General features: G+C 48.6%; 1 protein-coding gene across 1 annotated transcript in view; it reads left to right on the top strand.

The window, feature by feature from the left end:
- SLIT3 (slit guidance ligand 3) overlaps positions 1-12,322 on the top strand; it is a 584,433-nt gene that overhangs the window by 443,074 nt on the left and 129,037 nt on the right. Inside the window, exon 7 of the mRNA XM_040630315.1 lies at positions 11,444-11,515. Coding sequence (XP_040486249.1) covers positions 11,444-11,515 — 72 coding nt within the window. The remainder of the gene's footprint in view (positions 1-11,443; positions 11,516-12,322) is intronic.

Below are 12,322 nucleotides of genomic sequence, written 5' to 3' on the forward strand. Positions count from 1 at the left end.
TATTTGAGCATGTCCAAGGAGTATCTTGCCCGTGTTCAGCTCTCATCTCATGGCTTTCAAAGGTCTCCAGGCCAGGGAGCCGTGACTCCTCGAAGAGCCGAACCTACCCCTTGCTCAACCTCCACTTCCATCCAGGATGCAGAATATCGTTTGGCTCAGCTCACCTGTGGCCAAGAGTCCGTAACTCTGCAGAGCTGTGCCCTGAAAGTCAAGGTCCTAGGAACTCAAGCAGGAAATTGACCCCTTCCTGCTAGCTGGCTCTGTGGAGGGGGGGATGGCATGGGGAAGACATGGAGACGCGGTGCTTGGGAGAATCAGAACATCATCGCTCCCTTTCTCAGCTTCCATTTCCTATCTGCGAAGGGGCTTAGAAGCAAGGGATCACTGGTGAGGCGGAAGGACAGAGGGAATCTGACTCTGTTTCTCCAACAGCGTATTTGGACTTACAGAAGCTCCAGAGTGCCCATTCCCATTTGACTTAAAACTAAATCAGAGCACCCCAACTATTGGCCCATAGTTAATTGAAAACTTCAGATATGGAGTTGAATGTTTTTTAATTGTTTTAGTTTTCACAGTGTTTTTTAAAAAGTTAGAATTAGTTGCCAATGTTTAAAACGCAGGTAATTTTATTTTGAAGTATATAATTTCAACGTCCCCGGAGTATCTGGAAGCTGTGGCAATCTGGGCACGCATGTGCCTCCAATTATTTAGAGCAGTGCTGTCTCATAGGACTTTGTGTGATGCAGGAAATGCTTCTTATCTGTGCAATCCAGTGTGACAGCCACTAACCACAGTGCGACTCTTGAAGTGTGGTTCATACAACCGAGGAACCAAACTTTTATTTAATTGTAATTGATCTAAATCGAAATCACTGCCTTTAGCTCACGGCTACCTTATTGGACATCGCAGGTTTAGAGCTGAGGGGCGAGTGCGGCATTGGGATGGGAATGGCCCTCTGCAGACCCCACAGCTCACACCAGGCCAGCTTTCCTGCTTGCTTTGTTCCAGACCACTGGGGCCGGTTCACATTCATTAAGACGCGCATTTAAACAGTGTATTTTCTGAAGTTAAATACTTTGAGGTATCTGCCACTCCCCTCACCCTCCACTCTGCCCTTTCTCTTTCTGAATTTAACTATTTGAATCTTGTACCTGCAAAAGACCTATTTTTATTAAAACCCAGGAGTATGATTATTAAAACTGTCTCCCCTCAAGTGAAACCCTCTCTCTGTGAGAATTAGTTTCCTGATCCCAATTATTCACTTCTTTCAGCCTTGCAAATCACTTCCACAAAGTCAACTGGGTAGGAAAATCACTCCCATGTCTGGACCCGTCCCCTCTCCGTACATAAGCTAGAGATGCGACAGCTAGTTAGGGAAGCAAGCCCATTAACCCCACAGAAGCTGAAGCTTTATTTTCATAAAGAGAAAAAAAATGAGGTGACCCTGCAAAACTTTTCAAATGCAGTGGGGGTTAGTCGTGATTTTCAGAGTTTGGCCAGATGTCCTATCTTTATACAAATCTAGGCATCCACCACCCTTCCCACCGCTGTCTAGAAAACTGTTCCCATTCCAGAATTGCCATTTTAGAGCCAGCGCCAGCCCAGTGGGAATGAGAGCGTATAAGTAGCCTGGAAAGACCCTAGAGGTCAACCAGTCCCACCGCTTCATTTTAAGAGAAAGGAACTCCCCCAGAAGGTTGAGTGACTTACACGTAGCCATAGAAAAATTTCACAGAAGAACCAAGCCAGAAGACAGGTCCATTGACTGTCTGGTGCTCTGTATTGCCATATACCTTTCCCCTGTATTAGCAGAAGGGAAACAAATAATAGTGAAGCCAGCCTCTATGCCCCATCCAGCCCATCATCTCTTAATCTCTAGCATTTTTCCGGAAAGAACAGCGTAGGTTCAGTAGCCCAAGTAAACTGTGTCTAGCTCCCTGAGAGAGCCCCTCTCCTGCAAATATCAGAGGGTAGACCTGGACCTTGCCAGCATCTCAGCCCAGGAACAGAGCCTCATGCACCCTGTGGCTCAGTTCGGAACTGTACATAAGGAATAACTTGCAAGTTTAGCCACAGGGCTGATGCACCGTGTGTGGAAAGCTGGCAAGAGCACGCCTGCCTGGTGGGACCCAGCCTGACCCTTAGAATCTTTCTCAAGATTCTTTGTCTCCAGGTAATGATAGTTGGGGAGGGCGGAGGCGGGAGGACTTGAATAATTTTCTATCATTTAAGATAGTTCATTTGAATAGTAGTTTCCTGGTGGCTGCCCTCCCAGAGATGCAGTATGGAAGGAAGATGCCAACCACATTTCACCATTAACATACTTTGATTTCATATATACATACATACATATGTATATACACACATACATATAGAGAGCTCAATTTTCGTATACAGACATATCTCAAAGTGTGTTATATATGTGATATGTTGAATATACATATTTGATGTATATGTGATACATATGTGATAGATATGATTCAAATTGTTAAACTGATCTTTTTGGTTCAGAGATTAAAAACTGGCATCTGCAAGCCAAATCCAAGTTATTTTTCGTTTGTAACTTTCATTCCTTAAAATGATTTAATCACCAATATTAAAAAACCAGCAGACTTCGCATAAAAATTCTAGATGTCTGGCTTTCTCTTAAAAAAAGCAAAAAGGAACAGCGGGCAGCAGGTGCACCCACATTCCAGCATAGCAACAGGCCTTTGAAACGAGAAGTGACGATCCCAGGAGGCAGAGCTGGGTTTACTGCGGACCCCATGCAACCCGCTTACTCAGGTGTAAAACCTGGCTCCTGCAGGCAATTGAGTTTGTACTCCTGGATCGGCCCAGGCGGCTGTTCAGAGTAGAAATTTATTTTTATGAAAAGATGCCAAAAGCATGACCCTTCATATCCTGAAACTCATCCACCCATGCAGTAAATATTTATTGAGTTGTCCTATGTGCCAAACACTGGGCAAGGCCCTGCCTATACAACAGGGCGCAAAACTGGCGTGTCCTCTGTTCTCTTAGTGTACTCGTTAGTGGACTTTGAAAAACTTCCCCCTTCTTCCTGTCTTACGAGCTGAAATGCAGCTGAGGGGGAAATTGTCCTTTGCCCCCCCCCCGACTGCACACTCGCCTGTTCAGTTATGTAAGGTGGAGGTCATTCTTCCATCCTCAGCCCACTGCAGACATCTTGGCAAGCTGGCAGCTTCCTGATTTCTAAATAATGTAGTAGACAAGATTGATCGTCCAGGTTCCCAGCCCATGGATGACGAAACAAAATCGGGAGAGGCCACTCATTCATGTTGTCATTGAAGGTACATTTTACAATTAAATTGGTCATTGGGAGGCAGTTGAATCATTCTGAATCACCACCAGGCAGTGTCTGTGATGATCTCAAAAAATGAGTAAGGAGTTCTTCAGAATCAAGGGACCGAAAACACTGGGGCAGCTGGCTGAGCGACGGCAGGACTTGAAGATTCATCTTTCTCTTTTGATCTCCCACTTTCTACATTTATTTTGGAGACATCTTTTTTTTTTTTTTCCTTTTAACACCGAGGCTCTGCTGGGTAGAAGGAGATGGGTTCCTGCCTGTCACAATATGAATATATAATGAAGGGAGAGCCAAAGACAAGCCCTTTTGTTTAGGAATCCGTATCATCAAAGACTCAAATTGGCAGCTGATTGTTTTTATTTATTTCTGTAGGTTTTACATGACACCTGGAGACCATTTAAAATGTTACTTGGCGGTGCGAGGTCTGTGTTTAAAAATAACGCTCACCCAGTGCCAAATCACTTTAGAGTCGGGTACAAATATTGAGACAAAAACCCCAGCTGTTATTGCTTTGGCTGCTAATTTGAGGTGTCAAATGAGAGCTCGCCTGCTATACGTCAGTGAATAAGGCCCCTTGTGAGATCATTATGTTTTCTAACAGTTGAGAGTAATGGACTAATCAGTGCAGCATCAGTTGGTTTCATTATATGCCCACACAATGGTTATGAGCTTTAATTTAAACGGTCCGCAGGGAGATCAAGGAAATCAGTAAGAAGCAGCACCCAGGATAGTCTCGGGGAGCAGGTAATGTGCCAGAGGTGGCTTCCCACCCTCCTTTCTCCTCTCTCCCTCCGTCCTTCTCATTCTCCTGCCCCATCTGCCCTCAGGGCCTGACTACCTGCTCCAGGCAGCCCAAAGATGAGCTTTGCTTATTAGGAAGCAGATCTGTATTCTTGGTTCTGCGGGGTATGCTTAAAAATTCCAACCAACCGACCCAACAGTAAGGGCAGCTTCTGGCAACGCTTAGACTCGTTTAGGCAAACCTTGACCTCAGAAGGCTCTAAAACCGAATCGCCCGCTGTCCCATGTAGCCTCACCCACCGCCCTCGCTCTCCGTGCTGAGCTCTCTGTTGTGCGGACAAGAGGAGGGTCAGGTAATGCTACCTCTGCCTTTGAGCAGCCTTGGCGGTGAGGCAAACACCATCGTCCCCCGCCACGTGGAAGTCTGGGAGGGCTGAGAGTAACACTGGCCTCTAGGACTCAGCTCGGCCTTGGGGAAGACATGGAAATTGGACAGCCAGCATCTGTCAGACAATCCTGTCAGAGACCGTTTTGGGGAATGGTAAAAAATACAGGCCCTGGTATCCCGCCTCCCTATATTTGAACATGGGCTCCACAACTTTACAGCTGTGATCAGAGCAGATCTCTCCAGGCTCCAAAATGGAAAGGTCTACCTCAGGATTGTTGGGAGCATTAAATGAGATCATGTGTGAAAAGTGCTCAGCCCGGTGCCAGCACATAGCGAATCCTTAGTAGTTAGTATCAGTGTTGTTACTGCTCTTACTGACATCTTTACTGGAAGATCTTGGCAAGCTCGCCTCAAAGCAATATACTTCACTAGTCTCGCTGATGAGAAGGCAGAGAGTTCATGGCAGAACCTATAACATTCAGTTAAGATTTTCTCAAAGGATGCATCATTGTACATTCTTCCTGATTCCTGGAATTTCCTAGAGCCCCCAGCCAAAGCGGAACATTGTGCCGCTGGGTGATAGGAGGGGAGCTTCCTCCAGAAATGACAGAGTCGTTGAGTTGGGGAGAGATTTGGGGTTGGGGGAAAGACTTGGGGATGCCTCCCTTAACCTCAGTGGGCATTCGGTGTGTGCAGCCACGTCCACAAAGCGACATCACCTACACACATTATAATGGACTGAGCCAGCCAACGCATTCATATTCCCAGGATCTGGGAGCACGTGGAAGGGCCTGGTCATCAGTAATAGGCCTTGATTCCTGGGGCCACGGTGGCTGTCAGTCAGCGGCCACCAAGCAAGACCAAGACAAGCCAGCCCTGCTTTGACATACAGGCCAGAGAAGAGAGCAGACACCCAGAGCACCCTCAGTCTCCTACCCCTCTCCCTGTCCAAGCCAGCAAGACGGAGAGGCAGCAGTGAGCCCCCAGCCCCTCCCTTTGAGGCCACAGCTGCCAGAATCCCCCTGTGCTTCTCATTCCCCAGACCAGCAGTTTAGATCCTTCCTGCAGGGTCCGGCCACAGTACTTGCTCTCAGCTGCTCCTCAGAGAATGCTGGCGCCTACTTTGGTCTGTGTCTGCCCCTGTGAATTCCATACAGGCCCTGTTGGAGAAGTTCCATCTTCGGGGCTTAGAGGGCTGGCCACTGGATGCTGGCATTTGTCAGTACCGGTCAGGGCACCTCCAAGCTTGCTTGAGAAAGACATTCTGCTGCCGTGGCTGCTGACGACTCACCAAGAGTCTCCTTCCTGGGGCGTGTTAAGGAGGGAACCACCTTATTTACCTACACGTAAGGAACGATCAACCTGCCTCGAGACAAGGGACGAACGGGCCGATCTTCCAAGAGGGCTTATCCGACCTGAGGAGTCTGGATGCCCACCTGCGCGGAGGGGAAGCGGAGGGGCTCGAGGAGTGTCCCAGGGAGGCTGGCACGCTGGGAGTCTGCAGTGGCACTTACTGTGGATGCAATTATGTGATACATGCTCACAGATAATATTGCTGCATTAGAGCCAATTACATAGTGTTATGGACACACAACACGCAGATTACACCCAGAGCCAAGAAAGCACAGAGTGATAAAGCGATGGCCTAATCGGAGGAGACAGAGGGAAATGTCAGCCTTATTAAGGTTGCCAGGGTGGTGTGGCTGCAGCTGGACTTAGCTCCTCCAGACCAAAGATGGCTATCTTGAGGGCTGTGAGGGCGAGCCACACTTCACCACTCAGCAGAGAACAGCGGGGAGCTGGGGGCAGATGCCAAGTTGGAGCTTTCCAGGGGCGATTGCAGCAGCCTCCATTGAGGGCAGTGCACTGTCGCAGAACTTGGGCCTCTTTCTAAGCAGGGAAACACCATGCCCTCCACAGAAGAGACTTTCGGTGCCAGAGTCAGCGAGAAGGTAGCCGATAAACTGTCCTCTCTATTCTTAGCTTTTTCTCTGCTCAGTGGTTTTCAAACTTGAGCTTGCATGAGAATACTGCGACGGGTCTGTTAAAACACACAAGACTGGGACAGAGCTGCTGCTTCAGTAGGTCTGAGTGGGGCCTGAAGATTCACACGTCCAGCAAGTTCCCACATGATGCTGCAGGTCTGGGGACCACACTTGGAGAACCGCTACCCAAGTTCATTCCACACCCAACCCAAGGTGGATTCACCTGCCCTGTCCCTCAAACGGGGCCTTCTCTTTGGCTCTGATTTTTTCACAGCATTGTAGGTTCGGGAAGCAGGGGGACCCATCTTCCAGTTGGGACTGGGATGCGGGCCAGGAGTGTGGATTCCAGAGTTAGACCACCTGCTTTTGATTCCCAGCCCTACCAGTTACTACTTGGGCTTTCCTACCAGTGTTTTGAGAGCTTCTGCCCTAATCCCCTCATCTTACCGAACAGTTATGCCGCTTGCCCAGCACATCACAGATAATTACTGACAAAGGCAAGACTGGAGCTTCCCAGTTCTACGGTAACCAGGATCGGCAAACATTTTCTATAAAAAGGCAGATGTCACTATTTTAGGCTATGCTAGCCCTTCGGTCTCTGTCGTGTCTACTCGGCTGTTGTAACGCAGAAGCAGTAGCCATAGACAACGCATGAATGGGTGGGTAAGACTTTATTTACAAAAACAAGCTGTATTGGATGGGATTTGACTTGTGGGCAGTAGTTTGTCATCCCCTGGAACAGACCCGTATGGGCACAACTTCCTCGTGCACTCTTCAGTACTGGAGAGCCCTTGTCTTGTCACAGTACCACGGTATTTAGCTGAGAACACAAGCACATTTGTTCAGGGTACCGAGGTTCTATTTGTGTTCCCCAGGAGCAATAAATTCCTTAGTGCCCCGGGGAAAAAGTTTAATACCCTTCTTCTGGTGCTCACCATTGAGAGAGAATGGGATCCATTGGTAGAAGCAGTATTGTCCACATGGGTCATTTTAATATGGAAAATGATCCTTCTTCATTAAACATTTGTGTTCTGATAATGACAAAACAGAAGAGTGATTGCACAGTATATAGGTCATCCTTAGTCTCAATATACAGTCTAACAGGTAAGGGTTTTACATGGCAAGTAGGCAGACTGTCTTTAAATCTCATGGGGGGCGGGGGAATGGCCTTATTTCTAGTTTATACTGAAATGCCCATTTAGTTGCTTGCGATGGTGCAGAAGTTGGGGGGGGGTGGCGTGCAGAGTAGTTCCGAAGTCTTATAGAATTAATTTGACCCTGAGATTGATCTTGACACCTGATGGGAAATCTTGAATTGGGAGCATTTATTTGGAGAAAAACCTCCAACCTGGCTGACTTGGAGTAAACTGTGTTTTCTGAAAGTAGCTCCAAAGGAGCAGAGCAGGGAGGTTGGAGCTAGACTGTGGAACTGGCAGAGCTCCTCCAGGAGCTGGAGGTAAATAAAACAAGGTGATGAGGTCCCCGCAGCTTCGGCTGGGCCAGCCATCCAGCGGCGGGTCATTGTCACACCCAACCATTTACTTTCCTGTTGGTCCATTTTCAAGAAGTGTACAGAACAGGCGACACTTGTGCAGTTCTGTCTAGCTCTGGGCGCCAGGGTGGACGTAACAGAGAGCGTCCCTGCTGGGGCAACGAACTGGCCTGGAAAACAGGAGGCAGTGGGTATGTTGGGAGAAATTGTGGTGTAAAGAAAGAACAGTGGTTCCCGAACCCCCCAGGAGCTCGTGTGCTACCCTGGGCATCCCTTCATAGCCTCAAGTCGCTCACCTATAAGATGGGGATAAGAATTCCAACCCCAGAGTTCTACAGATATCAAATGAGGTGAATGTGAAAGCATATTGTAAACCATAAAAGACTAAAGGAACACAGTTCCTGAGTGTTGCGCGTGAGCCAGACCGTGTGCTCACAAGTGTGCTTTGTTTCAGGGCATGGTGGTGACTGGATAAGGCCCCTCTTTCCAAAAAAAAAAAAGGCCACGTCCTCATCCCAGGAGCTCAGGAATGTTACCTTATCTGGCAAAAGGGACTTTGTAGATGTGACTAAGATAAGGATCTGAGAGGGGCAGGTTATCCTGGATTATCTAGTTAGGCTCATAAATGTCCTCACAAGCCTCCTCAGAACAGGGAGGCGGGTCACGATGGACAGTGGGAGATGTGACAACAGAATCAGGAGGTCGGAGTACTGCAGGAAGGGACCACAGGCTGAAGACAAGCAGCAAAGGACAATGAAACACTCTCCTCCTGATGCCTCCAGAAGAAACGAGGTCCCGTGAACCCACATTAGACTTCTGACCTCCAGACTGTGTTGCTTGAAGCCACAAAATTTTTAGTAATCTGTTTTCCTAGCAGGAGACAACCAATCCAGGGGTCATTCCTGGAGTCTGGCTTGCTTCCTCCATGAAATGGAGGTGATCACAAAAGCACCTATCTCATAGGGCGTTGGCAGCAATTAAATGAGATGGTGCAAGTAGGACCCTCAGCCCAGTGCCTGCCTGGCACACAATAAGCTCCCAGCTAATGTTGGCAGTTATTAGTATCATCGTATTAAATCGCCGCTAAAGCTCTATGAGATTGGTGCTATTATTACCTCCATGTTAAAGGGAGGAAACCTAATGAGATTAAGAGAACTTACTCATGGCTGCACGGGCTGTAAGTGGCAGAGCCAGAATCTGAACCAGGTCTCTGCCTTCCAGGCACATGCTCCCCAACGCTGCTCCACTGTGTGCGGTTTATGACACCACCACCTCCATTGCAAGCCGGCTACTGAGAGGTGCAAGAACCAGGTAGAGCCCCATGCTCCATGCGTGGGCACAAACCACCAAGACTGGAGAGTGAATAAATCTGGGTTTATCAGGGAAACAAAACCTGTAGCTGCCATGGAGATTGGCATCCAAGAGGTCAGCAGCCCTCTGTCATCCCCGGGCTGGCCAGCCCCACGCAGCAAATCGGGAAAGTCTGAATACTGTGTTTAGTCATTTTGGTTCTGGAATAATTGCTATTATCGTAAATGTTTTATAGCCCTCATTACAGCTCACATTTAAATATCAGTGTAGTAATACATTAATAAGTCATTGCTGCCGGACTACTGCCAGATGCAGTTACGCTCGAGCCCTGCATATAACTGCACTGTGTATTCAGCTCAGTTAGGGCTGCCTGTGAGCTCAACCTGATGTGAGTGGCCGGGCATGCTTGGAAGGAAGCCTCTTCTGCAAAGGCTTCTTGCTCTTTGCCTTTGAGAGAGAAAGGTGGTCAGATTTTCATCTGGTAGTGAGTCAATGACCCTAACAAGGTATCCGCAAAGTGTGGAGCCTAGAAGTCTGGGACAGATAGAAAGGGAAACAAAGGCATCATTTCAGCCCCAGGGGCATTCCTCATCCAATTGAGGACTGGGGGAGCCCAGTCCCCACACCCAGGAAGCTTCCTGCCAAGGAAGTGGAGTGATAGACTCTTCGGCCTTGTCAGAGGAGATATTCTGAAGGCTTCCTGGGTGTGGGGAGATAGGACGGTTAACCCAAACTTCATAGAAAAGATAAGCCACACGAAACAGAACGGCTACGTGACTTCAACTTCATAAAATGCTAAGTGTCTGCACGGGAACGTTGGTCAAGTGTGGAGGAAGAAGAGGCAGGCAACACAGATGTGGTCTGTGCATTCCTCTTTACCATACCAGGAGCCTAAAATGGCACTGGACGCGTGGAAAATCTGGGAGGAAGTGGGGGAGAAGTATTAGGTTCTGTGTCTTTAAGTAAATGGATTTCCTTCTGGCCTTTTTAGCCAAACAAATGCTAAGTGGGCCCTGGGGAATTGCAGGGATAGCCTGGGGCAAGGGGGTGTAATCACTGGAATCCTAGTGCAGTGGGGGGGGAGGAGTAGGATCTGTGCAGACCCCTTGGGTGCAGTGGGTATAGGGGCCACAGTCCTAGATGAAGCTGTATTTCCACTACCATGTAGGTTGGGGTGGGGGGAAACAGGAATGACCAGGACGGAACTAGGTTCTCTCCACCAATGTCAGTAAAATGGTAGCCTCCGTTTACTGAGTATGTACTGCACACAAAACCTTTTACCAGCCTGTGAGGTAGGTCCCATTACCTGCCTCTTTCTGCCGATGAAGAATCTGTGGTTGAGAGATGCTGATGATTTGCCCAAGATCGCACAACTAGGGAATATAAGACTCAGTGTGAATCATGTGTGGACCAGGTCGTGGGGCTGCAGTAATGCACGGGATAGAAAATGTTGGCATTTTAAGAGAAAGGTAATGTATTTACCAAGAGCCAAGGACAAAAGAAGTCTGCTTAACCAGGGAAGGCTTCCAAAGAAAGGCTTCTTCCTGGGCCAGTGGGGGCCCATGGGAGGGTGAGAGGGGTGAGCTAGTGAGAACATACTTCCAGAATAAACTGTCCGTGTAGCCCCCTGTGTTAGGCAGTATGGGCAAGGTGCAGAGCAGGGAAATTGGAGCAAGATAGTGCTAGGTTCGCATCCTGTCTCCCAAGCTCAGCAGCCAGGGGTCCCCGGAGAATTCTGTCCCGTCTCTGGAGCTCTGCTTCCCCATCTGTAGCACGAGGATAATCCTACCTAGCAGGGACGTGTGTTCTTAACCAAAATGACACGTATCTGTTTTCTTCTCTCAAAAATGAGGACAGTAATGTGTAACTGACACTGGTCGTGAGAGTTGGAGACGTCATAATGAGGCGCTCAGCACATAGTAGGATTTCAGGAAGTGATATTATTGCTCCAGGTGGGTCCACGAGTACTGAGAGGGCAGCAGAGGGGAGGAAAGAGCTGCCTGAAAAAAAAAAAAAAAGAATCAGGGATTCTCTTACCATCTGGAGATCGCCCCCTTGTCTCCAGCTGCCCCTTAGCTATTGACTTATGATCCTTTTGGCAGTCGCACCTGTTCCTCCCCCCACCTTCCAGAAACATCTTAATGCTACCCCCCCATGCTACTTCCTTGTTAACCATTTCCCTTCTTCCTCTACCTTCACAGCACCCTCAACAACAACAACATTAGCCGCATCCTGGTCACGAGCTTCAACCACATGCCGAAGATTCGAACTCTGTGAGTAAAGGTCCCTGCTTCTGCCCCACCCTCTCCCTGTGTGCAGCCCCGCGTGCAGCGCTCTGACGGGCTAGTGAAGCCTGTTGTGCTGGCTCTGCACATGCGTCCTAGAGCAAACCCTGCCTCCTTCCACCACTGACTAAGCGGTATCAGTGAGCCACAGATGGGGGAGAGGCGTCACAGTGCCATCCACGGTTCTGAACCCCCATTCCACGGTGGACAGACTCATTTCTCTTTACCCTGGGATGGGGGAATTTGTGCATTCCACCTTGATGGAAAGTTTATTAGTGTTACATTGTCACAGAACATACACAACTGGGACGTACTGATTCACTATTTCCTGAGCTGATGTCACCTGCCATTGGCAATTCTATCATAGTGCCGTGGTCATGTTTTCCCCTCTGTGTCCCATGGAGGAGTGGGAGCCTTAGTCCCACCCACACCCAACACACTCCCCTGCTCCCTTGATGATATTCGGATAGAATGCAGGAACTTGTTCTTGACCTTTAATTTTGGGGTAGGCTCCAGCCTTTTCTGTGTACTCAGCAAATTTCCCCACAACACCCCATACAGAGAGCAGTCCGAGCGCCTTTATTACCTGGGGAGTTCCCTCTCCTCTCAACCAGAAAGCCTTCTGTAAGTTCCTCTGCCAATGGACTCTGTCGGCAAAGGGGTTCGGTTGGATGGTTTTCTTGTGTTGGTGGAACTTCATTGGTGTTTGCACTGCAGCGGAAGTGGAGAGCCAGCCCCCAAGAGCTTTCAGCTAAAATACATATAGGGCCAAGGCAAAGGGCTGGAATTCCTGCT

This window comes from Ursus maritimus, unplaced genomic scaffold, assembly GCF_017311325.1.
Source record: "Ursus maritimus isolate PB19 unplaced genomic scaffold, ASM1731132v1 scaffold_15, whole genome shotgun sequence".
NCBI lineage: Eukaryota > Metazoa > Chordata > Mammalia > Carnivora > Ursidae > Ursus > Ursus maritimus.